Here is a 21,759-nt window from a genome sequence, read left to right on the forward strand (position 1 = left end):
ATTTAGCATTGACTTTGTGTCTAGCTGGTGCAGCCGCCTGCTATTGCAATGCTAAAGCTGTTCATGTGCTGTTGTGCTGTGATTTAATGATACTGCAGGTGAAACACTCCCTCATTATGTTATAATATATTGTGATGCTGAAGAAAGTAGTATGTTGGGGGGAATTATGGCAATAAAAGCTAAATCTGTGCGCACCTTTATGTCACTGTTGTTATATCAGTTGAAAATGGCTGCAGCATAATGAAAATATCAGAGATTATTACTACTGTAATATTGTGTTACCGCCGCCGGAGCTGAAAAACAAAACTCGGAGGTACAGTGAATTTTTAAACATTAAAATCATCACAAGGCCAGAAAACATTATGGGCATTTCATAAACTTGATAAGCTCGTTACACTAAATTTTAATTAAGCAAGTCATCGTTAGAAATGGGATTTAATCACTTTTGTGTGAATCGTAAACAGGAGTTCTTGTTTTTCTCCTCCTATTAAAATGCTTTCATTCACATGCGCGCAGAACCGCCACCCACTGATCCATCATTTTACCACCATTCATCAGCAGGACCGGCTAGAAAACAAACAAGAGCATTCACTCTACATGACACCACTACACAGGCTGATAACCACAGATCTGGTATATTGAGTGGCCTGTCTGTTGTGAAGTATCACCCAGTGACACGTAATTGTTGAGCAAACAGGAATTTGCAGCGCAGAGACACGGACGACAGATGCCACAATGGCGTCCGCGTTGCGAGTTAATTGTAAACAGAGCAAACACGTAAATTATCCTGGAATGAAAGCAGACAATTAGCAGCAGACTCGATCAGTATGTCGGGGAGAAGCTCAACTTTATTATCTGGAGGGAATTGTGTTGTAATTAAAGGGACATTAAATGAGATTTTACTGCTTCAGAGCACAAAATAACCGTCAAATATTTTGAAATATTGATCAGTGACTCAAGGATTTCTCGGCCTACTGCTGAGGTCTATGCTTCGCCAAACTCACTTTCTAAGCCATAAAAGTTTCTATTACCGTCTGTTTGTAACATAGATATTTATAGAGGGTAAACAAAGTAACCCTACAAATTAAAACACAGCTGCAAACAGGGCTCATATTAATTTGAATGCTAGTTTGAATGCTAATTTACAATACAGGTGTGCTATTAGCCATGCTAACAACCGTACTTAAGCGGTGACAGTGCCGGTCTGTGGGTCAATTATCAGATGGGTTAAGATGACACTTCATACCGACATTCATTGTATCAGGCCCTCACGAAGAATTGTAAAAAGTTGAGTGCTAACAAGTCATATGTCAGCATGCTAATATGGTAGACTGATGTGTTAGCTCACAGAGCTGCTAGCATGGTTGTGGAGCCTTGCGGAGGCAATATAAGAAACCTTTCTCCTAAAAAAGCTTTTTTATACAGTTTCTTTGCTAAACACATGATAGAGGAAACTAATTTCTGTTTCATTTAGCATGACAGAACAGAAGTCATAGTGTAGAAGCAGGAAGCACTGGATTTGACGCTTGACACCATAAGCTAGCTTTGACAGGTTTAGGTACCTGAAACCATTAAAGGTTATGGTTAAAAAAAGATCTTGAATTTGATTAAAAATGTAAAAGGTTGAGGCAATGTTGTGTTTTAATACAGCTCTGACCTTTTCAGTATTTAACCAAGATCACAATCTTTCCCAAACTTTATCCAAGTGCTTTTAGTTACCAAACTATGACCATAAGGTCACGTTGATCATGCTTTTGTTGCCAAGGGAGGATATTGTAGGAAAACAAATGAGATAAGTTGACAGTGAACATTTTGCAGATCCGTTCAGTAAGCACATTACCTCATTGTTTGATAAGAAAAAAAACCAGCCCACAATCTGGGCTGCATTATGTTTCCCACAAAATGCACTTACTGATGCAAATTAGTTTGTATGAGCCTAATTTTTAGGCGACAATAGGGCTTCAAAGAGGTGAAATCTTGACAGCCCGTGTTTAACAAGCTGTATCACTTAAAAGTAGTACAAAAAAACTGTTGAGATAATTGTACTTTACTTTACTATTAGTATTTACTTAGCAGATTAAATTTTTGCTCAGAATATTTACAACAAATTTGTATTTTTTCTACATGGAATAGAGGTCAGTGAATGGGCCTACTTCAATTACATAATATACTTATATTTCTGTTAACCTTTCAGCATGTTTCTCATCGAAACTCATTAAAAGCTTTATTTAATAAATGTGGGGGTTCATTCATTTTTCAGCCAGTGTCTCATTACAATAATGTAATGTTTGCCAACACTGGCAATAACACCAATTAGGAGGAATAGCTTCTGACAGAACATTACGTAAAAACCCTTGACATCACGCAAAGTGACAGAGAGGAAGAAAGCGCTAGTCCTCTCCTTTCACTGGGTCCAGCTCTGCTCCGGCCTGATTGGGGAAGCCTGGCACATCCTGACACCAAGTGTACGTCTGGCAACCGGCTGACTGATCTCAGTGCCAGTCACTGGAGTGCAATGACAATGACTCTCAAAAAGCTCTTAAAAGGGCCTCAGCAGCAGCAGCAGATGCCCTTTGCCAAGAGGCAAAGATGCACCCCACTTCACCCACAAAGAGCAGGCTAAACGCAGTCACCACAGAAACCATCAGAGATGCTCTGGGATTTAAGTGGGCCGCTGCAAAGCTGACTATGGTTTATAGTCGATTACAGGTTTGTGAGAGCCGATAATACAACAGCTTCCCTCTGTGGTGCTGAGCCAGCTGGAGGACAGGTTGGACGTGTTGCTATTGCACACTGTAGATTATTATTGTTATTACGCAGAGCATTAAAGGAGTTGTTGTGGTGGAATATCGCAGTTGTCAACAGCTGTGTCCTTTGATGCACCGCTTGTATCGGAAACAATCAGGAGACGGGCCCACGGTGGAGGGGAGTCTCACAGGCAAAGCAGCAGTGTGGCTGGATTTAATGGTCTGACATGCAAGAGTGTTTTTGAATGTGTTTGTTTGTGACAGGAGGGAGCATTCACAACCACAGGGTTCAATTATCGGATGATCTGTTCTTCAAATTGTTAACGTCCCTGTGTTTCAGGCACAAAAAGATCTGTTTTCAACCACACTTTGGAGAATCAGAGTTTCATCCCAATTACTGCTACGTAGATACATAAAGTGTCCTTTACATCACCGACAAACATTCATCAAAATGTTGTGTTTTGCATGTTTGGATGTGCTTGTTCCTACTTTGTAGACAGCCACTGATTCCCGTTCATTTTAATTTGCAGAAACGTAAAGATAACTTAATTGTCACTACTTCAATTTTTGCATGTTATTTGGGTTTTGGATTAGATTATTAAAACTTATTCAAAATCTCAGATGTCAGAGCTTTCCTCCAGCTCTTGAATGCATCGCCCTGGAAGAAAAACAGCCGTTTCAACTACAGAATGATAGACGCAATTTCAATAACATAATGACACTAATATGAATCCAGTCGCCACCTGGAAGAGCAAAAATGTATTCATGAGTCCGTAAAAACGAATAAAGAAAAGCAAAACTTGTGTAATACTGGTATGACACAGGTACATTCCTGTAATAGGGACGGTTTTCCTCCACTTAAAGCCTTGTTGGGATTAAATCATATTCTAACTCATTTTGACTGCCCTCACATCTCTTTCCTATGAGTCATCCATCAGTGTTAACCACTCTCAAGTTAAAAGAGCCATAAAACACAGGTTAAACTGCTAAAGTCCTGCCCTCCTGTTATTCATTTTGATCACACACACCTCTGTGACATTTCATTATCACAGTTGACCTTTCTTTCAAATCCGGGCCTTGTGTGATATGATTCCTTCCTCCACACGCACATATGTGATGTAGCTCATTTCACAGTCTGCTGGGCCAAAGCAGAGCCTGTTAAGATGAGCATACATATCCTGACTGCGAGCCCACCTCCAGACCTGATCCTGTACTCTACGGCTGCGTCGGTAGAATTTACCAAACATGAATCAGCCTTGTTATGGATGACAGGCCGCCTGTCAATATGAAGAATGAACAGCAGGGAAAAGAGTGTGTTCAGCAGTGTTGGGATAAATGACAAAGAGAGAGAGTTTGATGAGCTGGTTGTCTTTCTCCGCCACGTTCATCAATGACGGGCGGGGGGGGGGGGGGGGGGATCGCGGATCTGTGCGTTAGTCTCACTGCATCAGCTTGAATGAGTTGTCAGGGTCAATCAGCCTTGCAAATGGGAAAGGAAGGACACAAGACGAAATGACTGGGAGAGCTAACCAGCTGGAAATGATGGAGAGTGGGAATTCGCAGTATATTGGGTTAGAGAGTCCCACATGACGAACGCAGGAAGTGCAAAAAGCACGGCCAGAGCGATCGCATCTCTCATCAGCTTTCACATTGCAGTTGATTTTCCACTTCAGCAGAGATTTTCAATCAACTTAATTGAGTGCGTTGTTTTTTATAGATGCCACAGCAAGCGAGGGCGGAGGATTTGTGTTGATTCCACGGCGATTCCCACGTCACATTAAGTTAAAGGATGAAAGGTACATTTAGTCAGCCCGTGCAAGTTCAGTGGTTTCCCCCTGCATCATGGTCAGCACCACCGAGAGGCAAAGTGTATTGTTAAGTCCTGTGCTGCTTTTCCAGCCCATCCCCCTCCATCCTTTCAGTCTCTCTGAGTCAGGAGAGGAAGCAGGAAGCCATGGTTACAAGCAGTGTCATCTTAGTTTGCCCCACAGGCATCACTCTCCATTCTCCGGCCTTGTAGGTGCCGGTGTCCGTATCCTATCAGGAATAATGCTCGTTTGTGCTTCGCCATAATCCACTGCTGAACCAGGCCAGAGGAAAACATGTAGAAAGGGGTTGGCTGAAGGTGTCGGTGTTGTAGCGATGGACGGCGAAGACGTCAGAAGGGGAATTGAAAAGATGCCTGCAGGACAGCTGGCCTTTTTAGAGCAAAGTGGAGACACAACAAGAGCAGAGGGACATTCAAAAGCACACAGCTATTTGTTCCATGTCATGGCTGCTGTTATTCAGGGCTCAACATTCAGGGAACATATGCAGAGAGATACTGAATGTGCATCTTGTTTCCCCTCCTTTAGAGCGCCGTAACACACGTCTCAGTTAATTATCATCACAGAAAGAAAATTAATATCAAACCTATGTTACTGTTTTTTTAATAAGAATGGATCAAGTATGTATGTGAAAGGGGTCGCTCATAGTGCTCAATCCACACACCTGAATCTGCACTTCTGCTAATCTCTACCTAGCATTTTAGCTCATTGTTTTGGTTTTTCCAGCCTGCTGCTTTACTTTGCAGGTGTAGCAGGCAGCTGCTTTTGATGAAAAAGCTCTAAAAACCCAGCCAGAACTTAGCCACTAAAGAGCCAAATGATTTCCACAAAGGAGGAACTGGAGACAAAAATGGAGACTGAATAGGGAAGAAACAGGTGGCGGAAACAAGACGTTGAATGCTAATGTCTGCAGGGTATGTAAATGTTAGCTACTTGCTCGAAAATATCAATTAATGCTGCTTTATGGTTATATAATATAAGATAAATGTTTAATTTTCTTTTACTAACTTTATGAATATCCAGCAAAAACTTCAATGTGAGCAAACAGGACTTGAAAGGAAACCTCATGTCTTGCTATCTTTTCAGCACTGTCAGACTGTGTTAGACATGGAGCAGAATCATATATTCCATCTAATAAATGAGGAAAGAATGCAACATTTATTAGGGCATCCGCTCATCAGAAGGCAGTTTCCAACACACCCACAATGGTCATTAATTAAGCTTTCAACTGCAAAATAAGTAAGCGTAAAACCCATCGCTGATGCACCCAGTGAGAGAGCTGAGAACTCTAATTTAACCCACTGCTGTGCTGCTGCTCCCTCTCACGCAGATGCCAAATATCGTACGAGCACTGCCGCTCTATCTGTAGCACTCCCGTCCTGTTTGAAAAGAGCCATTACTAAACATTTACGTAACTGAGACCAATGTTCGCAGGCCTGAAATCCATTACTTTAACAGATAGACGAAGCCAGGAATGCCGCTGATTCCATGTCTGAATGAATCAGAACGAGAGACAATTACAGGTAGAATGAATCGGTGTAATTAGCAGTTGCTGTAGTGTTTAGAAAAAGGATAGCTGAGGGAGAAAGGAAGCCACTTTGCAGGCAGACAGAGGCCTGAAAACCTTCCATGGCATTTATAAAGCTGTGCTCAGCCTCAAAAAGTGCAAAGGTGGAAGAAGTCCTCGGGAAAAGGTGTCATTTGGGAGTTGAGTCCACGTGTGGACTGCAGGCTACATTCTCCGAATGCATCAGCGCTATAAATCTCCAAAAATGTGTTGCAGTCTGAAACGTGGAGCCGCACTCCACAAAGCTGCTCATTTGGTCTTTGAGATTCATGAGCAAACAAGACAACAGAAGCTCAGGGATATTTTTTCTCCACTCTGAGATCTCTACTTGCAAATATCTCAGGGTTTGTACCCTATAAGTATACATCCTTTTGATGATTCAGAGAAGCGGGGCCTTTGTAATGTTGTTCTGTGGTACGTCAAAGCTACCGAGCCTGTTTGCTTGCAGGCAAGCTGCCATGCTTTGATGAGAGACATCATCTAGTGAGAGGAAACAGATGATTAAAATTCATTTCTGAGCCACAGCATCTGATATGTCATGGACAATAGTTTTGAGTTTATTTTGCACTGACAAATGTACAGAATCGCTACTCTGATTAGGATTTACTTGCTCATTTGCTCAATAAACTGCCACAAATGTAACATTAAAACGAGCAGACGTGTTTGTGCTCCATCGAGCGAGTTGCACCAACTCTGCAAAAAACATTCCTTCAGAGGCTTTTTGCAATCAGCTCATACATCTCAATCATTTCAGGCTTTCATCTCCTATTGTCATGTTCATTATTTGGTTTCAGCACTGGAGGGAAGTGGCAAATAAAATCTGAAAACTCTTATTAAACAGCGGCGTTCAAGGCTTCCCTTCCAGAGACGGGTACTTTTGTGTTGCAGTATATTAACCACACATCGTCATTCAGCACTGCCTTCTTCCCTCTTCTACTCTTTGAACAAGTTCAGTTATAAAATGTCTATAAAAGACACGTCTTAACTGGAAAGGTCAGCTGTCTGCATTGATTCTGTCTGCCTCAGCGAATAGGCACAAAACCTTGTTTTTCACCCAACTGGCTATACAGCAACCCATATCTTGGCACCAATTCAGACCCAGCAGTAATGTATCACTTTGTGTTCTGGAGACTTTTCTGTGCCGTCTGCAAAGTCCAGGACCAGGTTGTGCCTCCGTTTCCTGAGCGAAGAGTTTAGATCTTTTCTTACTTTCTTACTTCAGAGATGCATGCATAAGGTGCTGCACGCATGAGCAGCATTATTTTAAGATTATATAATATTCAAGGCTGGGACCCAATAACACCCTTAATACAGTAATTGAAATATTCTCTTATCTCCTTTGAAAGGCGTCTCACTTCGCTGCTGTCTTCACATTTCAAAGGGATTCAGTTTTACATTCTGGTCTTATTGAATCTGACATAATCTTTGATTTGCACGGGCTCACGTAGACATACACATGTGGGCAAAATAAGGAGATTTACACATTGTTTGCATGTGGCACATGAATGTAAACAGACTTTTTCTGGCTATCTTTGGGAAGTGGATGACTCTGGACCTGAGTGCTGGATGTTTTCCATCAGTCAGCTTGTTAATGCACAACGTGTCTGTAGAGCCAGCTGTGAAGGAACGCCATTATTTGACTACGGAAATGAACTGTTTGAGCTCAGACGCAGCGAGGTGATTTCAGTTTTCAACCATGTGAAACATAATTATAACACCTGCCTCTCTTCATTTCTTTCAGGTGTACCAGTACATGCATGAAACAATTACAGTGAATGGCTGTCCGGAGTACCAGGCGAGGGCCACGGCTAAGGTAAGAGCTGCTTCGGAGATCTGGATCTGAGTTATTATTCGCATTAAAAAAAAAACATTCAATATGACTGTAACGAATGAGTGCCGACCTGTGAAATCACATTACGCAACGATATTGTTCTCATCTTTTCTTCTGGCCTAAGCAGAACAAAATCGAGTGTTCTACTTTGCTAATGGCCCTCATTAAGAGCGTGTGTGTAATTAAGCATGTACCGAGGCAAAAGGCTGAATGTCAATATCACATAAGCACTACCGTAAATGTGTTTTTGTTGCTATATCACAGTTTCATTGTTGACCGTCATGATCGGCTGTATTTACACAGGATACTCTGAGATTGAAAGTAAACATAAGTAATGAATATATCATGTTGTCAGAGCACTGAACAGGATATATTGGTACTTATTTGGCGAGATATGGACTAACCTTGACTTAATCTGTGGCTTTCATCAGAGGGTTTGAGTTACCGTTATGTTTTCATCAGTGTAATTAATGCTAGCATCAAAAGCAGACATGCACATGCAGCTGACAGCATATAAAAAATGTAGTGTCTTCAAAGCCCCCTCTTCTTCAATTCCCAGCTCTTCATCCTTGATTCCACAATCTTCGCTCACTTAATGTCTGTGATTTCAGCCATAAATCTTTCCTCAATTCCACATAACGTTCACCCTGAGTCATCAGATGAGCAGCCACGAGATTCCCATCTTTAATCTGCTTTGCTCTCATAGGACACACATTTTGTTTGCCTGCGATGTCACTTCTTATCCTGTTACACAACCTGGATGAAAAATGACTCTGTAAAACCATGTAATGATAAAAGCATATTTGCTTTGGTATTGTCGCAACTGAGTGACGGCTCATTGGGTTGGATTGATTTCTTCATCGTGTTCTTGTTGATCAAAGTCTTTAGCGTGAATTCAAATCAAACCAAAATAAGCTATTTCTACATTCACTTTGCAGGCTTTGATTTGATCCTGATCCACTGCTCAGATCAGACTTCTGAAGAGATGACAGCCCGTTTCTGCTCACTGATGTGATGCATACAAGATGCCAATAACTGAACAACATCACGCTTTCTTTATATCTTTGCTTATTCCACTGAGTTATTTATTATTTCAGTCAGATATGTTTTGTTGTCACAGGTGAAGGATAAAATCAGAAAGGACATTTCCAGGTGCAGAGTTAATGGATAAGATATTTTGATGCACAGTCGAGAGCTTGACCCGGTCACTTGAGCAGGACTTCTCATCAGTGCCTCACCTGTGAGAGGTGCGAGCTTTTGTGAAAGACAACAAAGAGATGTGGCTTGCCTGATTTCATATGGAGGATGAGGATGATGAGATGCGTGGAGAGGAAGAGATGAGAGCACCTCTCTGTCCTTTTGTGATTCAGTGTCCAGCTGGGTCCACTCCTCTTCAGTACATCACATGGAGTGGGTGGAGGATGTTCATAGAAATGGATGACAAAAACAGAGGGATGTGTGTCTTTGTGAGTATGCAGAGAGATTACGTGAGGCTTCAAATGACCAGATCTGTCCTGTTTTGTTGGCTCCTCCATCCAACACTCTGCCTGGAGCACAATAGTGGAGAGTCTGGTGAATTGCAAATGAACACCTGGTTAAAGGAATAGCTCAACATACAGATAAACGCGCTTATTCACTTTCTCGCTGAGGGTTCGATGTTAATACCTCTCGCATGTCAGTGCATCAAGTGTGGATTTAGGATCAGCAGGTGATTATCTTAGATTAGCATAAAGTCTGGAAGCAAGGGCTGACTTTGTGGTTTAAGAGTAACATGATGAACATATTTTGGGAGAAAAGCCAAATGTAGGTGTTTTTACATTTGTGTACAAACTAAACAAGATAAAACATGTTAATTAGTGAGCTTTAGCGGTGCTGGAAGGTGTTTATGTGAACTTTGGAGAGAGTCAAGATAGCTGTTTCCTCCTGCTACCACTAGCTCTTTAAGCTATGCTAATCTCTTTAACTTTGGAGTGAGCCAGGCTAGCTGTTGCCCTGTTTCCACTAGCTCTTCATGCTATGCTGATCTCTTTAACTTTGGAGTGAGCCAGGCTAGCTGTTTCCCCCTGCTTTCACTAGCTAGTCAAGCTATGCTAATCTCTTTAACTTTGGAGCGAGCCAGGCTAGCTGTTACCCTGTTTCCACTCTATATGCTAAGCTAAGCTAAGATAATCACCTGTTGGCTCTAGCTCTGTACTTCATGCACAGGCGTGAGTGATATCCATATTCTCATTTCACTCTTTTAAGCAAATAAGCGCATTTCCAACTATATCCAAGTATTTAGGATGTACAGTATGAGACATTAACATTATCTTATTAATTTCTGCCAGTTACATATTACTGCATTTGGAATATCTCCTGTCATTTGTGGGGTGGGCACCATTGTCTGATCTGAAAAATTACACTTTTACTATTGACAAGGTGAATTTCACTCTACAGAAAAATTGTGATGGTTAAGCTGGGCAAAAAAAGAAATTTCCATCTCTTTTTTCTAAGCCTGGAGCAACCATGAAGGCATGATTTAAGCAGCTTTAAAACTCCTTCCTACTTTTCTTTCGTTTCCCCAAACTTTGAGAAGTTACTGCTCCTAAATCTGCATTAAACTTGCACATCCACTGGGCAATTAAGCACACAGCTAATGGCCTGAGCTGGCTTAGCTGTGGGGACGCTTTAAACTGGGACCACTGGATATTTTTAGACATTTTTATTCTCTTCAGAGAGAATCACCAAGCCCGGCCACGGTGCCAATTGCGTTCAATCAATATCAAACATAGTCTGAAAATAAAAGGGATGCATACTGTAGCAGCGGCATTGAAAATGAAGTCTATAAGCTGGCAGCGTAATGGTGACGAAATATGTGAAACATGCTTCTGCTCATCGGCCTCTCATACTTTATCTGGTGAGACGGCAAATCTCCTGACAGCTGAGATTTGTGTTTCACCTGAACCATTCGATTCTCTTTGATTGCTTCATTAATTAAATCAATCCAGCCTCTAATTCCTGGCTCGAGGCCATTATTACTGATCTTAATAGAGACAGGGAGTATCAGGGCTGCATGGGCTCCTGAGAAAATAATGGGAGCTGATGATCAAGTGATATATTAAGCCCTGCTGTACAGTCTAGTGTGGTTACCAAATAAGTATCCTCTAGCAAGCTTTTGCATTTAAAATGCCTCCTGTGTTTGAGAGGCGCCGGCCATCTGCCAGATTGTTTTTTTGTTCACAGAACGCCAGATAAAGTTGTGAAGGTCGATGTGCTGTGAGGTCTGGGAGGCGACGGCATGCATGCTGAGGAGCTGCCTCTTAGCTTCACAATGGGACTGAGAGGGAGGGAGGAGGAGAGGAAGAAAAGGAGAAGGACAGAGCAAGAGAGGGGAAGTTGGTAGATTACAATAACCAGATTAAGACGGGCAGCAGGAGAGAAGAGAGAAATGAGCGAAGCAGTTTGAGCAGAAATGAACGCTGATATGAGGATGCATATGAATATGGAGGAGAGAGCAGAGATGGGGGTGCTGCCTGGAGGGAGCATCAAAGACCTCAAAGTGCCAAGATACTTGTCTGCTGCTGGGGAATTTGGATACACATCTGCAAAAGCTCCTGTCAGAACCTCCCCTCCTCTGCTTTTTTATCCTCCCTTTTTCCCCATCTACCTCACGTATCACAGATGATGCCGACTTGACAGCGAGGCACCTGTGGCAATTCATCTGTGGATCAGTGGCCACGTGGTGTCTCTTTCTCTGTTCGCCTGCCATTAGCTTTCCCAGGCTCGGCTAACAAGCTCCTGGGTGCTTTGTTCTGAATGTACAAGGAGCGGGGAGCTTGGCTTGGGGTTCAAAGGAACCCCACAGCCAGAGAGCAACATCAACCAGCTGGTAGGGATACAGAGGGTGAAAGTTGTCTGGCTGCTCCTCCAGCGTGAACTTGGATGTGTTAATCCATGTGCTTAGAGAGCCAGAGAACTTCTCATGTGGAGTCTAAATCCCCAGCCCTGACTAAATCCTGAGGCTTTGTTATAGCCGTCCACCTTCACCGTCATTTTGTAATACTCTCAAAATTGGTTTCCTCCTTTGCATTCACTGTGAGCCTAATGAAGAAGACTGCGAGCTGGTGCAGACTTTCACAATCTCAAAGTGTTATGTTGATGTGGGCTTGCACATTTGCATCGGGATGAGATGCGCTGATTACAATGATCAAAATATTCAGTGCGTTGATGGAGGCTTAACTTTCCCCATTTTGATAGTGACTCCCAACTGTGAACTAAAGACTGCTGTCCAGAGAGAGTGCAGCAAAGCAGGACTACATTTCCCTGTTGTCGCAAGTGACAAATATGTTTGCTTTGTTTTTAAGATGTTCCCTTGCTTTGCCAAAGAAGATAGATGTATTTGAGCGCTGAAGTCGATTCTTGACCTTTGAGAACAGCTTTTGCAACAAACGTTCAAAGGTCCACATATAGACTGTTATGATGTTTTGTTTTGTTTTTCTCTTGGCTGCGTGCAACCACAAACAAGCTCTACCAACAACAAAAAATGTAAGATGTTGGACCATAAGGATGTCGGTAATGTGCAGTATGTAGCCTGAGAGACTCAAATCAGGGCAGCAAATGACCCACTTAATATGCAGGTAGAGAAGGTAAATTGTGTGGAGGCTGGCAGGAATTCTTTGGTCTATACTGTATAATTTCTCAAACTAAATGTGTATTTATTTAAGATTTTTTGCATAGTTTACAGTAAAATAATTGTGCATTTTTTCATCAAACCCTGCCTTGCTCCTCCTCCGCCAGGCCACAGTTGCAGCCTTCGCAGCCAGCGAAGGTCACTCCCACCCACGGGTGGTGGAGCTGCCTAAGACGGAGGAAGGGCTGGGCTTCAACGTGATGGGCGGCAAGGAGCAGAACTCACCTATCTACATCTCCCGCATCATCCCCGGAGGCGTGGCTGAGAGGCACGGCGGCCTAAAGCGAGGGGATCAGCTGCTGTCTGTCAACGGCGTGGTAGGTCGAACCAGTGTCACATTCTGATACGCCGCACAGAGACGGAGGCTTGATATATGGATTGGAGGGAGAGCACAGATAAGCTTTTCTGCCCTTATTTATTATTTAAGCGTGCCTCCAAAAAATATCCTCAATTCCAATAAGGAGGAAGTGTTTGATTTCCAGATTGATATGTGAGTCAACAATCAGGAGCCCTATTGAGATCAAAGTGCTGCACATGTCTCGAGGAAGGAGCAGAAACACTTCTCCGACCGCTCGAGAGACCTGAATAACACCGACTAAGCCTGCTCATTTTCACGTAATATCACGGGGTATTAAAAATGGAGGAAGTATTCCTCTTTCCCCCAAGACGAGGTGCTATTTTTAAGAATATATTCAAATCAGCTTCCTTCAAAAATTCCACTCTTTCTCTCTGTCTCTCGACCTCCCGCAGAGTGTGGAAGGCGAGCACCACGAGAAAGCGGTGGAGCTGCTGAAGGCGGCCAAGGACAGCGTGAAGCTGGTGGTTCGCTACACTCCCAAAGTGCTGGAGGAGATGGAGGCTCGCTTTGAGAAGCTCCGCACGGCCCGGCGGCGCCAGCAGCAGCAGCTCCTCATGCAGCAGCAGCAGCAGCAGAACCTGACCTCTCAGCAGAACCACATGTCGTAGGTGAGGCGCTTCATTGCTTTAAGGGTGAGGGGTGACTGGAGGCGGGACACCAGGAGCCGGCACCACAGAAGAAGAGGATGAATGAAAGCCAGTCTTAACTTTTAATCGGCTGGGACGCGCTGGAAGAACGTGCTTGTTTCATCATATGGTGCTTTTCATTCACGCAGCTCCATACGTTTAAGTCAAAACGTTGGTCAACTGCAATTAACACCTCAAATTTTAAGCCAGAAAACTTCAAAACAGTCACATGTGCTTATATCTGGGTGCGATGAAGCTACAGGAGACAGTCATCTTAGCTTAGCACAGAAAAAAAACTAAATCCCATACTTAGCTTAGCTTAAAGACTCAAAGCAGTGGAAAACAGCTAGCTGGGTCCAGAACCAGAAATGCAGAAATGACTGTTTTGTGGGGATTTTCTGTTCGCCACGAAATAGTTACAGCACAGAAATCCCCAGAAATCTGTTAATCTGTACACAAACCAAAGTGGGCTTTGAGCTTTAGAGGTGTTGGTTGGTGGATTTCTAGCTGTTTTCCCCTGCTTTCAGTCTTTATGCTAAGCTAAGCTAACTGAGAGAAAGGGAATAAGTGTATTTCCCACCGTAGCAGCAGTTATGATGAATTACTCATGGTGATTTTAAAATGATTTTAAAGTTAAATTTAGCTGTTTTTGTTTTATTTTTATTTTTAGTCAAACAATAACTGATCTAGCGACTCAGAAATCACAGTATGGCACTGCCTCCCGTGGCTTCATTTTGGCTTGGGGTCCCGGTCTAAGCAGCTGAGCCTGAACTGGACCGAGGTCAAGTCGAGATGAGCACAGATTATCTTTGAGCTTCAACATGGACTTTTGGATCTGAAGTGTGTGCTATTTTAGGACTGCAGGAACGCAGTCAGACAAATGAAAAGGGGAGAGTGGAAGCAGATTTCCACATTCAGTATTAACATTTATCATTCTGTCATCTTTTACATCTCTTTTTGGCTCCAGCTGATTATAAGGTGCTTTGTAATTCATATGAGCGCTTGGTATCTATCATGCAAGCATAGAGCAAAGGAATATAGATGGAGGGAGGTGACATGGAAGCAGGCTCAGCTCTCCTTTTCAGTTTATATTGGCTGTGCTCTGCTTTGCCCCGCAGCTGCTTTTATTGGCCCGTGTGCAGGTAGCAGGCATTTAGCCACCAGCACGAAGCCTCATACCTCAGCGGCGTATTTTGCAGACGTAGCTGGCAGTATCTTCTGTGCAGACGTCGCTGCTTCTGCTGTGTTCTGCCAGTGGTTCTGTTGTACGGGCTGTAAATTATTCAAGCTTAAAACGATTACATCTGTGGCTCATGCTCTGCAGGTACGCGGATAAGTAGATGCAGCCTGCAATGCTGTTACTTGGAAGCTACAGCTGGATGGAGGGTCTGCATACTTTTAGACAATATTTATACGCTCCAAATTTAGAACAAAGCACTGCCAGTCACACTGAACTATATTTTCGGTGTGTGAAAATAACTTAAAGGCAAGAAGAAACTTTTCAGACAGTCATCACACAAGCTAAATCACATCATGCTACGGTTAATTCAGCCCAGACCTCTCGAATTATTCCCTGACGTACTGCAGACGGGCATGTGTCCAAGATCTCTGTGGCACTGCCCGTTTGATGCTAAATCCCTCAAGCATATCTCTTGTCTTGGACTTGGCACAGTGCGGCTTGGGAAGGTATTTAGGAGCTTGTAACAGTGTGTTGTGGTGGATCCACAGACAGGGAACTGAACAGGGATCGTGTTTTATCAACGCCGCCATGCTGACCGCAGAGATTTGCTGTGGCGGCCAAGAGGCTGCCGACCAAGTGACACGCACAGGCAGACAAGACTGCGACATTAACAACTGGTCTGCCTGGAGTTCATCTCTGTCACATGCACAAACATTACACAACTAGCCGGAGCGAGATTTGAGCTCCTGATCGATAATTAGTTTGCGAAAATTTACTGCTGCAGTCAGAGGCTGTGCAGTGGGTATAACTCTGAGTTTTTGTTGTATCGTGGTTCGCAGGGTTTTTCTTTCAGCAGTTTATTGCGAGGCAGCAGCAATGGCATCGACACAGCCTGCCTGTGATTGTAGCAAAAACAAAGCATTTGCAGGGTCTCTCATGCAGCACAATGAACGGAGTCACTGAATGTGCCGTGCTAGCCACCATTGTCTCTGCACTGCCACACACACATGAGAACATCACACTCTATATCTCCGAAACGTACGAACATCTTGTTTTTTTTTAAAACAAATCAGCAAAAACATCAGAGCTAAGAGAGTGCTTAGCTTCCCAGGTAAAGGTCAAAAGGTAAAAGAGGAAGTAAAGCTGCCAGACGTGCTACACATACAGTTAGTAAAATTAATAAATTGTTGTACTTTCTGTTGAAAAAAGTGTGCAAACTCGACCTGAAAATGTGTTTTCTTGCGTAAAAACACGTTAGCAATAGTGGAGGAAGTGTAAGAAAATTAGGACACGTAACACCAGAAGTGCCAGCCTGTGCCCTTCAAATTAAAAGTCCAGCACGAGCGCACACCTGCAGGCCCAATACTCAGGTGAGGACACACATGTAGTTGGTGCAGGGAGGTCCTCTTCAACGTGGGTAAGCAGCGGACCGCCTCTGTAATCTCTTTATGTGTGGAGATACATGGCGAGCTATGTTTTTTAATTAAGGATTAAGCTTTCTTGTATTCAGGATGACATTTGAGTAGTGCGATGGCATAACGCGAGGTTTTAGCGTTGGCAGGCCTGATATGCATACACACCCAGAACAGAGTAATCTATTGTACGTGGGGAACTTAAAAAGTTTGTGATAATGGATTTACAAGGATATGAAGCTGTTATGAGACCAAAGCAGCAATTAAAAGCTCTAATCGTGTAGTAAAATCATCAGGCAGTACAGAATTAGCTTGATAACACTGAATAAAACATCCAGTCTCAAGTGTCTGCGAGCTCTGAGGCATTGCTCTCAGTCTCTTCCTCTTTGTTTGTGTTCGGCAGGTTGTTCCAAAAGAAGAAGAAGTGAAGGAGAGCGAGGAAAGGTGGATCTCAAAGACCGTCCGTTTGTGTTGAGGATCCCAGAGGAATCTTCTCCGTCGCGGAGGGAACCAAGTAGAAGACTCTTTCACTCTCTCCCTTCCAGTGTACCACCGATTACTGAGCAAAAACCACGAGAGAGCCGTCTGTCCTGAAATTGGTGCTTTGAAAAACAAGTATGAGGGAGGCTCGCACTGAAAGTCGTCCATTTGAACTTTGTATCCCCTTTTATAAGTTGTTCTCCCCCGGTCGTGACTCTTACTTGATCTCCCCTCAGTTGTGTTTTTGTCGTTTCGTTTCTCCATTTTGGGTTGCTTACAGGCGTCCATCGCACCGTGGCGCCTTTGCCATTTTGTCATAGGTATCATTTGTACAGTGGTGTTTCTATTGATTCCTCAACTGGTGCTTGTGTCTCTGTATGAATGACCATTGGTTTCTTTTCTCGTGTCAGACTCGTCCTGTTTTGGATAAACGTGAACTCTTTTTTACCTTCTATATTGTAGCAGGAAAGATTTTGTATCTTGTAGGTTTAGCAATAACACACACATTCTTCGGTTTTTACGTTTCACCACTAAATTCATGATCGGACACGTGCGTATATACAGAGTTTATGGCATAGGTGCAAATGTAAATCACTGTAAAGCAAACTGGGTCTTATGTACTGTAAGGCAGCTTCTTTGTCCAAATCCTCTGTGCCATTTAAAGAGATTATTGATTTACAGGTGGCATGATCAATTAATGTGCAATAACTGCGATAATTAACAGACTTTGTAAGCTACTCCCGACTGAAATTCATGGAGAAAATATATGTAACCAAGAGATTTTAACAAATCAGCCCTCAGAAATGAGGAAACAGACTAACAGAATGTCACCAGTTTCCATTGGGAATTAAAATATGCTAGAATTATGTTTATTTTCCAGACGTGTCTATTTTATAGTTTATGAGATCAGAGATTTATCATAAAGTTTTATTGTTCCTTTTAAATATTATGTATTCTTTCTAAGATTATTATTTATAATGGATTCATTGTATAACAGCTGGATATTAGCACATAGTAGATTTCTTCCCTGCGTTTCTGTTCTGACAATCATTTCTCCGCCAGCCCAGCAGAGCTGAAGAGGTTTACTCTTCTGTCATCCCCATCGTTGGTGCTAAGCGCTCCTCGTTTTGTTTGCACTTCCTCTTTTGTCATTCCCCGTAGGTGGCGCTCTTTTCCTTGTTTGCTCCACTCTGCAGGCTTCACCGCTTAGGCTGCTTCTTCTTTATCCCAAACAAATCCAAAACATTAAGATGCATCACTTCCTGTATGCTAGAGGATTTTTTGTTTGTTTGTTTGCCCCCGGAGAGAGGAGAGCCAATCCAGACGCTGCATGCTCAGAACAGCGAATGAAAAGCTGTGATGAAGTTCTAAAGTTTGCATTGTCACGAAAATGTTGCATCTTGGATTTAATGACTGAAAGTGAGGATTTCATTTTCACCTTCGATCCTTTCTGATCTGCGTCACATCTAAATGCACAAGTCCAGCAGAGCAACTTTCTTCTTCTACGTGCATAACGCGTGCCACGCTGCCACATGTTGCCATTTCCTGAATAACCCGTGAGCGCCGAGGCCACGTAATGCCAGAGCTTTCGCATTGGGTCGCCTCCGTGCTCAGGTTGTACAGAATATTCCAACAGATCCCTTTTTGTATCTTTAAATCACAGGTACTCTTTCTTAATTGACTTACATTTTTGAAGCTGATGGTCCCGTACTTACCGTAAAGATTCAAAAAAAGACAACAAACTGTTGATATGCAATTGTTATACATACTATATTTGTATAAATAAATCTATGTGCTTGTGTACAGTGAACACCTTGTCGAGCCTTCCTTCATATTCCCTCTTTATGGAATCATTCAGTATTTAGTAGACTGGAGCAACTGTGTTATCATTCTGACACCCAGAGAGGCATTGATTGCCTTAGTGAGGTAAAACTATGAAAACTATGAGATCTCTGAGACTGCCCTCTGATTTAAACCTTTACCTGTCACCTCAGGACATCCGCCATGTCTCCTCTGACGTGTCCTGACTGTTGAACAAGGAGAATAAGAACATCGCCTGTCTTTCCCTCTGCACGCTGCGCCCAATACCATCCCTCATTCAATCCTCCCCATTCGACCATCGAATGATGAAGCTAAAGATTAGCTGTCATTTCTGTGCATGTGTGTGTGCGCAGTGTGGGAAGTAATTGTTACAATAGCACCCCATGATCTAAGTGCAGCTGCTGAAGCTCGAGTGATTAAGCCTTGCGCAGCACCTCTGAGGGCTCATCCAGGTTCGTAGCGCTGGAACAGAGAGTCAATGGCCTTTTGTTAGCTCGCCACAAAGAGCAGACACTGAAACCAATAGAGAGGCTCATGTAAACGGCAGGTATTACACTCAAATGGTGACAGCAGAAGCACAAAGCAGAGCTGTTTCTCCACCGACAACGTGTCGCACACACTGTTAAGTCCTGTTGGAGCTGTTCTCCACCCCGAATAAGCAATTCTGCAGCAAATGACCAAACCCTGAGGTGACAAAACTCAAGAGGGCAGGTGACATTAGCGCAGGTGACAAATCCCTCCCCTGTGCCCGTGGCTGTTAACCAGGAGCGCAGAGAGCCTGAATCTAACACCTTCTCAGGATCACACTGTAGCCGCGATGAAAGCAGAGAGTTTAATGATGAAGACAGGTTGAGCTCTGATATACTGGAGCCGAAGCGCAGACGATTAAACAGCGCTGATATTCTGGTCAGCGTCTCTAAGTAACACTTTCTAACGTATCGCCTTCTTGATCTCTTTTGTAATCCTCTATTTACACCTCCGCGCCCTGAAATAGCACTGAGAGCGTTTACACTGCCAGGGTTTCATGCCTCCCAACGGTGATATCACATGACAACAATCACCACGAAGCAGTCGCTGAGGTTGAAATATCAGCAATAAAATATTAAAAATATCAAAATTTAACATCCTGCTGTGGTAGACAGGTGTACAGTAACGATAAAATCAAGCAGCAAGTAGACATAGATGAATAAATGTGCAATAAATACACTTCCATTGTCAAACTGACAGTCAAATGTCTCCTTTTTGCCTTAATATGTGAATGTATGTGTGTCAGTGCTGCAGTAAAGTGACAGTAATGAGCTCAAGAGTTCAACAGTCTTATGGCCTGCAGGACGAAGCCGTCCCTGAGCCTGCTGGTGCGGGACCAGATGCTGCAGCACAGTCTGCCAGACGGCAGCAGGCAGAACAGTTTGCGGTGGGGCTGATTGGGGCCTCTGTTGGCCCTCTTCCTGCACCGCTGGGTGTCGAGGTCCTCCATGGATGGCGGCTCCGTCCTGCTGATGAGCTGAGCGGCGTCCACCGCCCTCCACAGAGCCTCACGGCTGAGTGCGCTGCTGTAACTTCCACGCCAGGCGGCGATGCAGCCAGTCAGGGCGCTCGCAGTTGTGCACCTGTAGAAGCCGCAGAGTCTCCAGAAGGTGGAGGTGATAAATGGAAGATGGATGCATCTGTTTTTCTTTTGTTGTGTGTGTGTGTGTGTGTGTGTGTGTGTGTGTGTGTGTGTGTGTGTGAGACCAAATGTTTTATCATATTTTAAAAGGTATACAAACAAATTAAAGGTATCATGCACATAGCCAAAGTAAAATATGGCCTCAGGTGAATGATAAACACCTCAATACCTCAACATTAGTAGATCCATAAAGAAAAATGCCACTGAGAGCAGGAAGAAGGAAAAAAGAAAATCTTTAAAAATGAAGTAAACGTGTATTCACACAGGACCAGTTTGTGAAAAAGAAATGTGCATTTACAGATAATCTGTTTATTTTCATGCTGCAACAGGACCAGCAGACATCTAACATCCACAGTGTGTTTGTGCAGCGGAGAACGTGTTCACCTGAGCAGGTTTTCAGCCTTTCAGATGTGAGTTTATGTGCGCTGTTGTTTGTGGAAGAACTTTCTTTGAGCATGTTTTCATGTGTGGGCATGCGATCCGTCACACTCGTATCACACTGGTACGGATAAACAGGGCCTTGAGAGCGCATGAATGGACTGTTTATTCTCACCTGCAAAGCATAAAGACGCACCGAGACGTCTCCACTCGGAAGTGTGCGTATAAAATTCAACATTAAGTGCGACTTTTAAAAACACACACTCCAGGTGCTATTCTGATTAAATTCTCTGAACGCCTTAAGCCAAAGAAGCGGCGCTGGAAGCGGTGCTATCGTCATAATATCAGCCGAACAAATCAGAAATGCTACGTTAGAGCATTTCCAGCAGATCAGAGGTGTAACTGCAGTATATAATCTCCTTTTCTGTCTTCTTGCTTAGACAGCTGTACAACATCACAGATTGTGCCGGAGGGCAGAGTTAATTCTCCAAAGAACCCAGTCAAACGTTCACCATAAGATCAGCATCCCTCACAAATCTGAGAAGATGTATGAATGGGGTTATTACACAGAGACTGTAAATAGCTCCCTGAGGTTTAAACCTGCTCATCACTAGAATCCAAACACAGGAGCTCAGTTTGACGAGTGCTGATGTGGGAAACACCTCTCTCTAGTGGTCCCACCGAGTACTACAGTAACGCCTGTGCTTGCCTTTAAGTCCTGAGTCTATTAATTAGTAATGTCCACTTTCAGATTCAGATAAGAAGTTCACAAAAAAGCAGATCGATTTCATTCTCCCCGATTTCATGCTCCACCTGGGCGACCTTGACGTGAGCTCGTGGCGCGTCCTGTGCTGACAGCCCGGCCTCAGCTGAGCGGGGGACTCAAGCACAGAGCGGCCGTGGAAAAATGACATCAGTGACATTTGGAGTGTCGTACGCGGCCGTGGAGGTTAGTGAAATACAAGCCGCTGCAGGAATGTCCACAATGTCTCACAGAGCTGCAGCTCAGAGACGCAACCGCTGTGGAAGCGCTGGGATTTTCCTATAGGCAAATAGATGGATGGATGTGTATGTGGACATGTTTGAGGGAATGATTCAGCAATAAGATCATTGACAGGCTAACGTCTCGCCGGCTAACTCGCCTCCGTGTGACATTTTAGTAGACAGAAAGTATCCAAGAGGGTTTTTGAGGTGA

At 43.5% G+C, this 21,759-nt stretch overlaps 1 protein-coding gene across 2 annotated transcripts in view; it reads left to right on the top strand.

Moving 5' to 3' along the window:
- Positions 1-18,506, top strand: part of lin7a (lin-7 homolog A (C. elegans)) — a 33,007-nt gene extending 14,501 nt beyond the window's left edge. Inside the window, exons 3-6 of one of the 2 annotated variants that reach the window (XM_076722073.1) lie at positions 7,882-7,953; positions 12,748-12,957; positions 13,391-13,606; positions 16,620-18,506. In XM_076722073.1, the coding sequence (XP_076578188.1) occupies positions 7,882-7,953; positions 12,748-12,957; positions 13,391-13,606 (498 nt within the window). In that variant the 3' untranslated portion in view covers positions 16,620-18,506. The remainder of the gene's footprint in view (positions 1-7,881; positions 7,954-12,747; positions 12,958-13,390; positions 13,607-16,619) is intronic. The other variant, XM_076722072.1, reaches the window with a different exon arrangement.
- Positions 18,507-21,759: the final 3,253 nt, after the last annotated feature.

This window comes from Chaetodon auriga, chromosome 22 (assembly GCF_051107435.1).
Source record: "Chaetodon auriga isolate fChaAug3 chromosome 22, fChaAug3.hap1, whole genome shotgun sequence".
In the NCBI taxonomy this organism is placed as follows: Eukaryota; Metazoa; Chordata; class Actinopteri; order Chaetodontiformes; family Chaetodontidae; genus Chaetodon; species Chaetodon auriga.